Consider the following 15,430-nt stretch of genomic DNA (forward strand, 5'->3'; position numbering starts at 1 on the left):
TGAGGGACCACTATACCCCACACACAAGCGCGGGAAAGTATCATATGGGGTTCTCGGATGCTTAACAATCCCACAACACACAGTGCGGAATGCACGCGAGCCACCTTCAAAGAGCGCCGTTGCTAACGTTCGCTTAGAACGCTGGCTCCTCCTGTCTCGGACGCCACACTTTAAGTGTTTTCTCGAGTTTGTCTCGGTGCTGCGCTAATCCCAGTGTCTAGTGATGTTCCCTTCGGGCTCTACCGAGCTCTTCTTGGAATGTTTACAAGCAGCAGTCCGGCCTACATGTTGGCAAAACACGTCGGATCGCTCGAACCAACAAATGTGACGGGAAACAAAATGGCGTTAACGCTAACACACATCACGGCGGTTATCTCGCAAAGGCCAACGTGATACAGAGAGTATGCGAAGAACGTGTTCGAGAGGCACAAGTTTTCACACCGCACATCTCAGGTGCTGTACATGTCCAAACCAGACGAGACAGAGAGAGAGAAAAAAGTACGACTGATGGAATTATGTGTCATGATTTATGGACTAGCAGAGCGTGAAGTGAAAAACACATTCGCAGCGTTCTCCTTCTCTTCATTTCATTCAACATTCAGAGAAACGTTTTTATCTTCCCGTCCCAATTAGGCGTGTTTAAAGCCGTCGTTTATCTTCACGTCCATGCGTAATGAGACTTTATGAGAGAGCATCAGCAGCCAGGATTTTTGATTAATGATAATAAATTCAAGAGAAGAAAAACAAGAAGAAAAAAAAAGGCCTGTGGAACGTTCTGGAAAAAAAAGGGCCGCCTCGAGCAGGAATTTTTGGTCCAGGTTCAAAATTCAAAGCTTTTAAAGATCCGTATCAGAATATGAAGCCATGGCAGAACTCCAGCATGAGCTCCTGACTCGTCTACAAACCCGAATCAAAGCTTCCACATCAGAGCAGGACGAACATCAAGCGCTTTCTGTTTGTCTATCCCAAGCAGTGTGTGTGTGTGTGTGTCTGTTTGTAAAAACAGTCCTGAGAACATAATTGTTTTTCTTGATCTCTTGTACGACAGAGAACATCTCCAGCGCAGCTCGTCAAACTAAACCCACACAAACCGGAGATTAAGAGAGAGTGATGTCGCACCCGCAGCGCCGCCAGGTCCCGCGCTCTGATTGGCTGATCGGTCAGAAGGTGTTGATTTATTCTTTGTAACAGTAGCGTGGGTTTATATTAATAAGCTCGTTGTCGTTTCCATAGTAACAGATTGTTCACAGGTTGGTCTACAGCGTACGTGCCACTGATAATAATAATAAAAAAAATCGTAACGAGTGATCACAACATTTATTTTTTACGTCACATAACATGTTTTACGATAATCAAATTTGATAAGAAACTTCGAGAAAAAGCATGCTGTGCAACATTTAATGTGTATTATGTTACTAAATATCAATTCTTATAATGAATTTTCTTTTTTAATTTTAAAAACAGTTTGATTGTTTGGTGCAAAATTCCAGTCAGAGGTTTGAATTTGTAATCTTAGATGCTAATATCCTTTCAACTTCAAAAACAGTTATTATATATTGTATAAGTCAATAAGCAACATTTAGTTTGTAATTTGGTAAAAAGTAACTGTAATCGCTATGGTTTAAGAGGAATAAAGCGCCTGAGGTCAGAAAAAGGTTCCAAAAAAAAAACAAAGGAAGAAAAATGTTTAATTAAAACCCCCTTCATGATGAAATAATCTGGAATACAACTGATGTCTTAGCGTGTGTTAATCTGATTAATTCACGGCCACACCATACCAAACTTCACCGCCACGCCCCATAAGCCCCCCAACCCCCCACCCCCACCCGAGTGATGCCGTATTTTAAAAGTCAGCTGTAATTTTTCCCTTTAAGGCCTCAGACAGCGTGATCGATCCCCTCAAAGTTAAATGGCCCTGAGTGACTTTACTTTTCACTATAAATGAGCTCGAATTAATCGTTAACTCTGCTCTCCGCTCATAGGACGACCTAACGATGCAGCCGCCGTCCTCAGTGATGCAAACGAGCGCGCATAAAGCTTTACGCTTTTACAAAACCGCGTGATTTATACCTTTAACTGTTCTCTTGGTTTTCTGGTTTAACTTTAACTAAACGCTCCGCTCAGACCTGCTTTAATTCAATCCTCTCGATTCTTCCGACAGCAGCACAGAGATCTTCCATCCGTACATCCTTACATCTTTACATCTTCACTTTGAGTTCCAGGTTTTGGAAGTTAGTATGCAGGACATGTGCGCGGTTCTGGAGCGTTAGCGTTTGGCCCGGCTCTGCATTTCGCGTCTCTCTGAACGGGTTGTTGTAGCAACACACAGTTTAAGGGTGTGAAGTGAAATGAAGAGGAAGTCAGAGTCGTCCATCACCTGAGAGTCGCCAGAGATAAACAAGTTCTCACCGGGACGCCTTTAGAACACTCTTTAGGCGCTCTGATTTAGGAAAAAACATTCTCCTGTTAATGAGAACCATAAGAACAATGTTGGAATGATTAAATACAATCAGATTCATTTGCATGTTGTTAAATGCACAAATCCTTTCCAAACTCTAGAACCGTTAAGTGTTCCCCTTAAGGAAAAGCCTTTATTCTCCAAAGAACCCAAGGAGAACCTTGTCTATTTAAAATAACTTTTTGTAAAAGGAACCACTAAAGAAGGCTTTTTGTATCTAGATTTTTTTTTCTCCTTATTTCTTCTCACAATCTAGAACCCATGAGGAGTTTAACATTTAGTTTCTTGGTTCTAAGTGAGCTTTTAGGATTGAAGGTTCTTCAAACTGTCTTATAAAAAACACTTTTTCGGAAGTTCTAGATACAACGTTTAAGCATTCCCTGTTCTCTGTCTGTGCCTCTGCTGAAAACCATGAAGCTTTCAAGTAGAACTTTCATGACATTTTGAAAGCAAAGAACCCTTGTTTATTAAATAAACCCCTTAAAGAACCTTTTGTGCAGTACAAAATCTCTAGAACCTGTCAGGAGTTTAAAAATGACCTTCCCAAAGCTTGATGTACACTTCAGAACAGGACTTGTCCCTTCTTTAAAGTGTCTCATCTAAAACCCTTTATGATAAGGATAAAGGTTCTACCAGAGGAACCTTGAACTAGAACCATGTGTCATGTGTGGAACATTTATCTATCAGGTACGGTTTTATTAAAAGCAAGGTTTCTGCAAGGGTTCTTTGAAGGGTTTTATGGATCATGGTTCTGCTTCGTCTTTTACAAGGGGTTCTACTTGTACTTTGGAAGAACCAAGAAGCTAAATGTTACACGACCATTAGGTTCTAGATATTAATAAAAATAAAAAATAAAACATTGAGTGTGAATTTAGGAGAATGTATTACACACTCTTACATTCTTACATAATGGGCACCTTTTCTGCTGAGGAGAACCATGTGCTGTAGGGTTCTCTGTAGAACAGATCAGTCAATTCAGGTATTTCCATTAAGATTTATGTAAATGAACAGTTTTGTTCAGAGTAACAAAATAAATCTGGATTATATGATTTGAAATAATTTATGGATGTTGAGGATTCTCTCAGAGGGAGAACCGAAGAACCTCATAAGGGTTAATATAATTTAAAGAAATAGTGGTAGTAGTAATTTCAGTTTGAGATGTAAATATATTCTAAAATAAAATTCTAGCCAACTCGCATCCCGATCGGCTCAGACGTTCTCCCCGATGAGGCGAATCCTCGACACCTGGATGATAAAAACAGACGAAGCCGCTGGAATGCGTTAGGTTGATTTTAATGGCGCTAACATCTGCGAGTAGAACCGTGTAAAAGTCACCCATAATTCCACAGAAGTGTCGCGGGAGCGAACCGAGGGGCAGTGTGCACGACCAACAGGAGAAAAAACCGACAGTATAAATAAAACATTCATATAAAAATACAAATACTCTTTTCACAAAATATACTCTGAGTGTAAAGTTCATTTCGTCTGGACTTTTATCGCTACTGCGGTTAAAAATATACATCGAGGTTTTAATCAGGAGTTATTCCACTAGCGCACTGTGCGTGATAATCCAGACTAGCAGCAATATAGAGCGGAGATTATTTATAAAAAGGCATGCTGTTGCTACAAAGGAAAAATCCGGCATGCCAGGAGTGTTTCAGTGTGAGTCGGGTTTCAGTAGTAATGTGTTCAGTAGTATTTTCAGCTTCCAGTGTGAATCGAAACAGCTCTCGCTACCCACGTTTCATATCTCAAGCCAAAATAAATGAATAAATAAATAAAACTCATTTCTTTAAATGAATTCTCGTTTTGTTGAGCGTGTACACGCTCATTATCATCGATCGCGGGTGGAGAAAAGTCTTAATAGCGGAGCATTAAACACGTTTCAGACAGCTCCAGACTCGCCCGGACGCCGCGGGGCCTCGCAGGTCAACAAACCCGCCAGAGTGCTCGGAATGCACCGGGATGGACGTCGCTCAGGCCAGGAAGTAATCAGAAAGTCATCCAGTGGTTATATTGTGCAAAGTAAAAAGGATATCGTCATTAGCGCTAGCATCGAAACCGCCATTCCGAGGTGATTCGGCGCGGCTTCGCTCACTTGCACGTGTACACCTCTGTCCTCTCGCTGCAGGTGTTGCATTTGACGTAGCAGCACCACAGGAACTTGCAGTTGCATTGCCACACCCGCGAGTACTGGTGCGTGTTGTAGCCCCGCCCACAGCACATCAGGTCGCAGCTGTTGGAGTGATGCGTGATGGTCTTGTTGCACACCCGCCCGTGCGTCCCCACGCTGCCCGTCACAGGGTCCGGTTCGCAGTAGCTCGGCGACTTCTCGATGAACACCAGGTCCGTGTCCATGGGCTTGCGGTAAGAGAACGGCTTCTTGATCTTCAGGAAGGTGGGACGCTTGTTGCGGCTGGCTTTGACCGGCTCCACGTGCACCGCCTGCAGGTACTTGTCCTTTAGGATGTAGCCCAGCTCGCGGAACTTGGGCAGAGTTGTCCAACATGTTTTGGTGGTGCAGGAACCCGACACGCCGTGACACTTACACTCCAGATGCATGTTCCGCTCCAGGACCTGTTCAGAGGGGAACATGTGGAACAATTCAGGGGTTTATATAAAGCACAAAAAACCTGTAAAGTCAGATTTGGCTACTAAAAGTGTTTCCTGCTCTCAAGGTATTGAGAACCGTCTGACCAGAGACGTCCACTCAATCCATAATCACACCTGATTCAATTTCACCTGTTAAACATTCTACCTAAATTGTCCACCTGGACCTGTTCCCTAAAACCTATTCCTTTGCAGTCAGGCATTTTGTTAGAAGCTTCAAATTTCTCTAAATCCATACTGTATGCTTTAGAGTTCTCAGTGTCTATATAGGGGCTTTTAAAGAGCTTTGTAAAGAGTTCCTAGAATGCTTGTTTCCATTGTACGGTTTTATATAAAAGTTAACAGTCCTACACAAGGCGTTCGAGTCAAAGCAGGACTTTTGATAGCAGTGTAGAATAACAGAACAGGGGCCAGGGGTAGCTCAGTGGTTAAGGCATTGGGCTACGGTTCGGAAGGTCCCAGGTTCAAACCCCACAACCACCAAGTTGCCACTGTTGGGCCCTTGATCGCGGCCCTTAACCCTCAACTGCTCAGATGTATAATGAGATAAAAATGTAAGTCGCTCTGGATAGGAGTGTCTGCCAAATGCCTAAAGGTAAAGAACACAGCTCTAAACCTAAAAACTCGTAGAAAACTTTTGCTCTTAGGTAGCAAGGTAGAAAGTTTTTATTTCTGAAAAGCCAGGCTCCCAGGAAAATCCTTTAACGGCCCCAAAACATGTGGAATTGGTTGGTGATCGAATTAAAGAAAGAGCCATTATGGGAGTTCCTGGAAGACCAGCATTTCAGATGTTGTTGTGTGACTTTTAAGGGTGTGTAGCAACTGCTAACGTTGTCGCTTGTGGGTGTGAGACAGTCACCAGACACAACAACAATCACTGGCGCTTCCTTAAAGCCTTCATGTGTCTTCCAAACGTCTCTGTACACATTTTTTCTGAGAGGTTGTATATGACAGGAGAAGATGAAGTAACGATTATACGTGTCAAACAGTCAACTGGAACTAATTGCAAAGTAGGAGTTTGTGAGCCGGGACCTGAAGGAGCGTCGCAGTAGAGCTGGACACAAGTACACAAGTCCTGCACTTAAGTAGAAGTAGAGATTCCCCAGGACAAATAATACTCAAGTAACAGTAGACCCACTCTACAGTATATACTTACGTACCTAAGTAACAGTACACAAGTACTCAACTTCAAATTCACTTTGTATACAGAAATGTAGTTAAGTAAAGCACAGATTTCTGCGGTACTTTTAAAGAGTGTAAAAGTAAAAAGTATTATATACAGTAATAAAACTACTAAAGTAAAGTACAGACACATGGAACATGTAATATGTACAGTATCGGAGAACACGAACTCAGTTACCTCCCACTTCTGCACCAGGCTGAGTAGTTTTTAAAGTGTTTTTCTTTAAATCTAAAAATGAATTTAAATGATGCAGACAGCTGGGTAGTTTGATCAGATCTGTTAACTGAAACGCTCAAGATATTAGATTTCCCTTTTCGGTCTAATAATCCTCATAACATTCCACGAACTTGTCCGATTTTACACCCGACCTGAAGAAAAGGAGTTAAGTGAAACTGCTTTAAATGTCACTTTAAAAGTTACCCTGCGAGACGAGGCCAGCGTTTTAAACCGTGTTCTCACCCTCGCACAAAGTTCCTCTCTTTCCTCCTCACACACCACCAATCAACATGACCTTTTCAGAGCCACTTAGCCGTTAAATGCAGTGGCTAAAACGACCGATGGCTTTTGTTATCTCCTGTTTAGCGGTGAGCAACGACAGCCAAGATGTCATTACATCAGCCAGCATACATTAAGACTCCGAGAGAGGAAACGTCCCAACAGAGGCTTCTTTTAGCAGCCGAGAGACAAAACCTACAGATAGAATGAACCTGGAAGCAAACTCGGGCCACTAAAAGCCAATTTAGTCGTGTAGATAAGCCAGTGTGAATCAGACATGAGCCAAAAAGACGGAGAGAGAAGGGGGAAAAAAAAGAGCATGGATGACTGAGGAGCCATGAATCGTCTTTATAAGAACTCGTGGAACAAACAAGAGACAAGACGGAGACTTCTTTTCCTCCTCATTAAACCCAAGCACTGGGATTTATTGAGCTGGAAGCGATGTTGGGCGTCTGAACACGCTGAATTGTACCGCTATTGATGCGAAGAAGAAAAGATGCATGACACACACACACCCACCCACACACACACACACACACACACACAAATACACACACACACACACATACACATACAAAAAAAGCTTTTATGGAGACGATTTAGCCTGGAGATATGAACTCGCACCACATCAAAGACCGCAGGAGGTGGGACGGAGAGAGGCAGAGTGGGAGAGAGGGACAAGTTTCATGCGATGCAGGTGAAAGTGAAAAAAAAAGAAAGTCATTTAGAGAAGCTAAAAGGTCTGACACACAAAGGCAGGGCGTGGAAGAGATGAAACATGTCGCCGTTTTTCACCATTAGCCGGAGAGATAAAACCTATAGGGGATCGCGGTGTGAGTCAGTGCCTTGTAAACTGAGCAGAACATGGGGGAGCCAATGCTTTTGTCTAGATCCTCTGATCTGCTCTGGTAATCAAACTCTGCCACTTAAACTGCTCTTAGCCCCTAAAAGCTTCTCATTATTGAGCTGCCAGCTCGAACTCGAACTCGCCCTCGGACTCGGTGCCAGGATGCTGACGCCCGAGCGCGAAGATGCCAAGAGCACTAGCGCAGAGCCTGTCTCCGCCCCGACTTCCTTCTAGATCCGTGAAGTGCATCAGGTTTAATTCGAGGTCAGGATTTGCGTTAGCTCTCAGCAAATCACAGGTTTATATTCTAATAATATAATTGAGTCTGTAGTAACAGCTGATACACACAGCACATCAGACAAAAAAAGGCACGCATTCCGTCAGGAGAAATGTGCAGTTACAGTATTATCACATTCATGGAAGGAGTCTCCAGTGTCAGTGCTGGTTCAGGAGGCAACCTGTTGCACTGGGATTCCACAATATACTGCACAAAGAAAAGAAATGAACTCTTAGCTCCGCCCGGTTCGTCTCGAACGCCCCTCGTATGTGTACAGTATAGTATGTACGGTTCGAATCAAACTTTGACTCAGTGTTCAGAAAGAAGTATGATATTCTACTCCTTTCTAAATTATTTGCTATCTTTACTAAGTTGCCATGCTACAGGAGGAATAATCATCTTTTGATGATTTTGTCTGTGCACTTAGCATTAATAACCTTATCAGCTAGCGCAGCGTTAGCGCGAGAGGCAGAGTGTTCCTGACTGATAAACATGATGGGGACATTTACATTTAAGCATTTTGGTAGACACCCTTATCCGACTTAAATTTTTATCTCATTAGACATCTGAGCAGTTTAGGGGTTAAGGGCCTCGCTCAAGGGCCCAACAGTGACATGGGGTCATGGGGTTCGGATCTGGGACCTTCTGAAACCTTCCGAACCTTCCGAACCTCGTCCAATGAACCACTGAGCGACCCCTGACCCTAACATCCAACGTCCTGAAAATCACAGACCGCTCCTTTAATATAAACCACACTAGCGCTTCTTGTTTCTATTCTACTTTAAAGAATGATCTGGTTTGTGTTTTTCATCTGTAATCTACGTACCTTTCGTCCCACCTCGTTGTTATGGAGGTTCATGAGCGTCCTGGCGCTCTGTTTGATCTCCCGAGCGTCCATGAACACCTTGGAGAAGCCGAGGCCGTAGCGGATATCGGCCGAGCAGCCGCCCCACTTCCACCCGTCCGCCCGGCCGTGGAACCCCTGCTTTTCCTTATCGCAGCTGCACTCGCTCAGGTTCCCCTGCGTGCATGCTGCTGTGATGGCGTGGGCCACGCCCGCTGCAATGATGGCGTACGTGAATGCGGCTTCTTTACTGCCTGAAACAGACCAACACACACTTCAATAACTAAATAATAACTCATCACCACTGCAACAGACCGTACCATTTCCCCACACGTGTGAACCCCTCACCTCCACTGTCACACAGGAACAGCTTAGCATCTGAGAAAAACTTTTTAAAACATTTTTCTAACCAGTTATTCACATACATAACTTTTCTTGAACATGTAACACCGTAACATGTAACGAAAGCTGCTAAGCACATGTAGCTGGCGATCGCGAGCAGCCTCTCATTGTCTTTGAGCTAATTTCATGTTCGTTAAAGGCTGGCAGGCGCTTGCTAGCGTTTCATTAACTACACGTTTAACACACTGTATAATCACGTTTTATACAGTAGCTGAATCATCTGTGTCAGAAAAACATCAAACATGATGGAGACGGATTTTATGTGAGGTGTGTGTAACCTGATCTGTACACACACACACACCAACACACACACACACACACACTAGCTTCGGATGTGTATTGACAAGCACAGTTACTGATTCTTCACGGAGTGTATTATTTACACACCTGCATTCTGCATGAGCGTTGTTCATTGTCAAAGTGACAGGTGTGTGTGTGTTTTCACAGATACAAAACCATCTTTGACTATTTTCTTAAAAACTAACAGTAAACCCCGCCCCCTCGTCAGCCATCTTGGTGACGCTTCTAAACCGTTATTGATTTTTAATCCTCGAACGCTTTCACTCTGAACAAACGTGATCTTTGGTTAAGATCATTTAATATATAAAACAACATAGAGGTATTATATTTACCAACAAGGTGACAGAGGGGGCGGGGCTTGTGTGTGTCCAGTCTCTGATTTCCAGTTTTTTAGAGTTCACTAATAATATCAAATTCTTTTTAAATTAAGTCTTTAACTGCTAGGTGTGTGAAATCGTTTAGAACCTTCCAGTGTTGCTGCAGGTACTCGGATCGCTTGTCACTCGTATATACAGTAATTATTGATATACATGAGTTGCTTTATAGTTTGGTAAATATTCTACAGTTTCTGTCTCGTTACAAAAATCCCAACTTTAAGAAAGGAGAGAGAGAGAGAGAGAGATCCTGAGGTTATCACACATCTTCCTTTTGATAAATCATTTACACACACCGGAGTGTTTTGTGTAATCGGGGTGTAAATAATGTAACTTAAAACAAAAAATAAAACTGAAATCATCAGCTCATGCTTTATAATTATATAAAACATATAAAATATAGAGAATATTCTTAATAATAATAATAATAATTATAATAATAATAATAACAAATATATTTTTTACTTAATTATTGTTACTGATAATTTTTTATGTAAATATATATTTTTTTATTATATTTTATAAATATATACTGTATAGTTATATTGTATTTAATACTTAATTATTTTAATAACAATGTGCGACGACTATCCTTATTTTAACATGTTTACCAGATTTTTTATTTGTTTCTTTTTTATATATTATATAATAGTATATAATAATAAATATTTATAAATATTTGTATAATTGCTTTAGCTTAATTGTGTACTTTAACTGTGTATGATTTTTGTAACTTTTTAATAATATTTTCAAAATATTTCTATTTGTTTATATGTAAATAGGTTTTATGTCAACATTTGGTGGAAAAAAACAGAATAAAAGATCTTCTTGTTTGGTCTAAGTGGAACTTTATGAACACATTCTGAGTTAAAACTTTCTCTCTGAGACGTAACGAACAGGAATTTATTTTCTGGTTTAAGAAAAAAAAGGAAAGAGGGATTCTCCTGCACTTTAATCGCACTAAATAACAGAAATGTGTAGAACGTGTGCAGCAGAACGTGACAAACGCAAACAGACGTGTTGACGGTTTAGTCTGAACTCTTCTCGCGTCAAGCCTCTGTGCCGGGTGGCGGAGCTTCAATATTCATTTACAAAACCAACAAGGACACACCTGGAACTCTGTCTACCTGCATGACCTGAGGGAACCAAACACACACTCATCTCATCTCACAGACATCTCAGGCATGCAGAACCGTTCCCTCGCTTCGTGTGCTTCTCAGACCTGCTGCTGGAAAACCTCGAAACATTTACACGTCTTCAGGGTTCTTCACCTGCTCTTCTGCTAGAGAGTTCTAGTTAGAATTCTAATACAACGTGCTAAGAACGATTTTAAGCAGATTTAAACTGTGGAAATTTTTATGTAGAATTCTGTGTAGAACTATTCTACGTCAAGAACTATTTTATGCTGCCAAGAGCCATTAATTATCTAATGAGCAGCTTAACCTTCAAGGTTCAATGTAGAAAGTTCAGAACAGGTTCCATGTAGAACCATTTAAGTGAAGATAAACCCTTAGCAGCTTTTACACTTTTGAAGGTTCTATAGAGAACTCTCCAGCAAAGAGGTTTTACTTTTCAGTGGCTGAGAACCTTTACAGTAATTATCCACTAAACCATTACAGCTATTAAACCAAGCAGGTTCTAAGCCTTAAAGCCTTGATATAGAACCTTCAAACAAAAAAGTTCCTCTCATGCAGAATCATTTAAGTGGCTAAGACTCCCTACCTGCTTCTACCCACTTAAAGGTTCTGTGGCGATCTCTCCAATTAAGAGCTTTTCAGTTAAAAGTCTTCTGAGAACCCTTTCACACCGTAAAGTGTTCAACAGAACGCAGCAGAATGCTTACCTGGTTGGAAACCAGGAACCTAAGAACCCTGTGCAGCTTCAGTACCGCATCCTAAACCAGTTATAAACTGTCATAGAAACCAGAAGTTTCTTTAATGGTTGATTGGATTATTAAGACGTCATAGTTTCCAAATGGTTCTGTGTGGAACTGTTTGTGAGAGAAAAGCACTTAAACTCACTGATTGTTAACAGAGAGCCAGGGACTGTCGGGAAACTTCAGTTAAACTAATAGAAGATATAGAACAAGTTTCCTTAAAGGTTTTGGTGCTTTTAGTTTTAGAAGAAAGCCCTTGTGTGAGGTTCTACCATGAGCCTGTTATGTTCATCATTATGACTAAACCATACAAAGCACAAGACGTTTCATTTGTAAGCTAAAAGTTTCTTTGAAGCTTACTACAAAGGCTCCACAAGAAACCCTTTCTGATAGAGAAACACACAATCTGGAGTTCTCCAGTGGTTCCCCATGGACTCTTGGGGTAGTTAAAGATTTGCAGCTTTCCAAAAGGCTTCTTCTTGGATGTCTTCATGAAAGGGAAACCCTCTGTAGTAGGAACTACATAGACTTTTAAAAAGAACCCTTCAGAGATTACATGTGGAGTTCAAAGGTTTATTGATAACTATACATTTATTGCTTTCTAAAATTATTCAAATTAGAACCATTTCTTGTAGGAAAACGAAAAGAAAACAAAAATGCTTATAAAGCGGATTGTGGAAAGTGAACACATTTTGGAAGATCTTTACTTGTGACTTTTTCATATCTCTACACAGAACCTTTAAAGAAACTTCTTTTAGTGCTTTGTTTTTTTCAAAAAGTTACAAACATGATTACTGTACACTCTTTAAAAGTTTTTCAAAAGGTTTTTAAAGGGTTCTTGAAGGTTTGTAGCTTTCTAAAATGGTTCTTTAAGGGATCATTATGGGAAACAAGGGTTCTTACTCTTCTGTAGGACACTAAAGGTATTTTATTTCTTATTCAGGAAAGTGATGCAGATAATGTGTGTGTGTGTGTGTGTGTGTGTGTGTTAAATAATCACAAAAGGTTTCAGTACAGAATGAAATGTTCACACTGGCCAGAGGTAGAGTTTGGTGAGAAGGTTGTTTCTCTCTTTCTTTCTCTCTCTCTCTCTCTCTCTCTCTCTTTTAAATCGGAGATTATACAGATTATTGCTGATGTTTTGAGAATGTAAAAGATTTGGGTGTGTGTTTAATTACTAAGAGTATTTTGTAACTCTGAGAAACACAAGAGTGGGTTTTTGGAATGAAATATAAGTGCTGTGATCCTGAACTCACACCAGGAGTTTGATTCAGGAGTTGATTCAGAAGTTGATTCAGGAGTTGATTCAGGAGCTCATGCATTTCGCAGCTTTTCCTTCAGCGTTAAAGGTTTAGCTGTGTGTTTTCACATGTTGTCGTTTCAACTGTTTTTCGCCTGGGGTTCAGGAGCGAGCTGTTACTCAACTCTCAGAGCACATTTTCTTTACAGTCACACTGTTACGCAACAGGTGTTGTGTTCCCGAGCACAGAAGGAATCGAATCCTACAGGGTTAAATGAACACCTAGAAACTGCATAAACTCTTGTGGAGAGAGAAAGAGAGAGAGAGAGAGAGAGAGAGAACATCTGGGGTGATGAATGAGTCCTGAATTAATGAAAAGGACATCATGTTTAATTTTACAGCGTGCGGTGCTGAAGGAACTCCTGCACTGTTGCATTATGCATGCATTCCTGCACATCTCCACCTCAACACATAACAACAACAACAAAAATTTGCATTTTCCAACATACCCACTTTGAGCTCTTTTCCGAAGACGGTTCTCTCGCCGAGGGCAGAACAGTTCCAGCGGCCGTTCCTGAATTGAAACTGGCACTCATTGATGCCCATTTGCACTCCCTCTCCTATGACTATAATGGCATCCGGGCGACTCTGGCAGATGATCCTCTGTCGAGGTGCGAGTCCTGGGATTTTGTTGCAGATGATGCTCGCTCCCAGCGCTATCACTGATGAGAACCCTCTACAGCAGATTTAACAGAGACACAGAACGTCAATCTGCTAAGTGATTACACAGGTCCACGTGCTGACCGTGATATACACAGGATGGACAAAAGCATTGATTTATCACTCACATCCTGCGCTTACTGTAGACTGTCAGAGTGAACGGTACCAGCCTGAACCTTCCCTTATGGACATCAACATTTAAAATCACATCGGCTCAACTTCAGGAACATTAATGAACCTTTAAATGTAATGTAAAAAAAAGCTGATTACAGTCGCACCGTGTGCGTCTTTTACGGGTTAATAAGGGAACAACAAGGCCCTCTACGGTACCCTTATAGTAATGGGGGCAATTAGGACAACTTTTCTTCTGAGACAGTGGATGGTGTATAATTATGGATTCTGTTGTTACTTTATTTGTTATTGCTCTATTGCTCATATGTGTGTCTGTATCGTTATTACAGGTTATTAAGGCATTAGAGGATTAACGAGCAGATAAAAATACAATAAAAATTCCTGTCTTTATATCTATCTATGCAAACAACTACAAGTATTGGCACCCTGCTTATCTATATACCTAGTTATCTCTCTATCCCCTTTTTAATCTTTCTTTCTATCTATCCAATAAATTGTCCAAATATTTGCATTTTATCTATCTATCTATCTATCTATCTATCTATCTATCTATCTATCTATCTATCTATCCAAACAACTCTACAAGTATTGGCACCCTGCTTATCTACAGTATATACCTATTTATCTATCTAGCCCCCTTTTCAATCTTTCTTGCTATGTCTTTCTATCTATCCAATCAGTTGTACAAGTACTGGCACCCTTTTTTATTTATCTATGTCTGTCTATATATTTACATATCCAAACAACTCTACAAGTATTGGCACCCTATTTATCTATTGAAATTGAAGGGTCCAAGGATAAGTTATTTTTAGGTTTTTATAACGAATTATTCTATAAGATTATTATTATTATTATTATTATTATTATTATTATTATACTCCTGGTACCCCGAGCGGTGTTGATTGTCATGTGGAGTATTTGTTTATATTAATAGTAAATCTGTGAGCTGAGATGAGTCTAATGATCCTGAGAGATGTTTAGAGCTGATACACTGCAGCTCGATGCAATAATCTTTATTTATTTGTTGTTGTTTATTTTCCGAGTTTACAGTGTTTTTTGAAAAAGCGCACCGAGCTCGTGCAGGGATTTACACGTTTCACACACACACACACACACACACACACACCCGACTGAGGGATATACCGTGTGTATAGCGTGCTGTGTATGTGTGTGTGTGTGTGTGTGCAGACCCATAGCTCAGTGTGTACAGTCACTCACCCGATCTTCAGGTAGATGATCCCGAGACAGAGGAGAATGCGTGATATCCACCGGCGCGACCTGCGGCTCATGATGAGGAGTGAGAGGAACACACACACACACACACACACACACACACACACAGCCGAATGTTTGATTTCAGGTGTCAGAAGCGGGTTCCAGTGTAAAGTTCCTTCATGTGCAGGAGGTCCGGGTCAGGGTCCGAGCGGAGGGCGGGAGGCTCGTGAGGGGTTCAAGAGCTCCAGGAGGTTCTCGGGAGGTGTGGAGGTGGTGTTCAGGAGGTTCTCAGGAGGTTCTCAGGTGTGTTCAGGTGGTTCTCAGGTGGTTCTCAGGTGGTTCTCAGGTGGTGTTGCGGGCGCATGGTGTCGGGTCTCAGTGAGGAAGATGAAGCTGATGAAGATCTCTCCTCTCCTTCTCTCTGCTCTCAGCCTGTGTGTCTGTGTGTCTGCCTCCT

At 41.3% G+C, this 15,430-nt stretch overlaps 1 protein-coding gene across 1 annotated transcript; it reads right to left on the bottom strand.

The window, feature by feature from the left end:
* Window positions 1–3,650: 3,650 nt before the first annotated feature.
* Window positions 3,651–15,064, bottom strand: LOC128510426 (protein Wnt-7a). Its single transcript, XM_053482699.1, has 4 exons — window positions 14,977–15,064; window positions 13,416–13,642; window positions 8,697–8,968; window positions 3,651–5,035 (listed from the first exon to the last, which is right to left on the bottom strand). Exons 1-4 carry the CDS (start codon window positions 15,045–15,047, stop codon window positions 4,553–4,555), a joined length of 1,053 nt encoding a protein of 350 aa, XP_053338674.1. The 5' UTR covers window positions 15,048–15,064; the 3' UTR covers window positions 3,651–4,552.
* Between the last annotated feature and the right edge of the window lie 366 nt (window positions 15,065–15,430).

This window comes from Clarias gariepinus, chromosome 22 (genome assembly GCF_024256425.1).
Source record: "Clarias gariepinus isolate MV-2021 ecotype Netherlands chromosome 22, CGAR_prim_01v2, whole genome shotgun sequence".
NCBI classification, from domain to species: Eukaryota; Metazoa; Chordata; class Actinopteri; order Siluriformes; family Clariidae; genus Clarias; species Clarias gariepinus.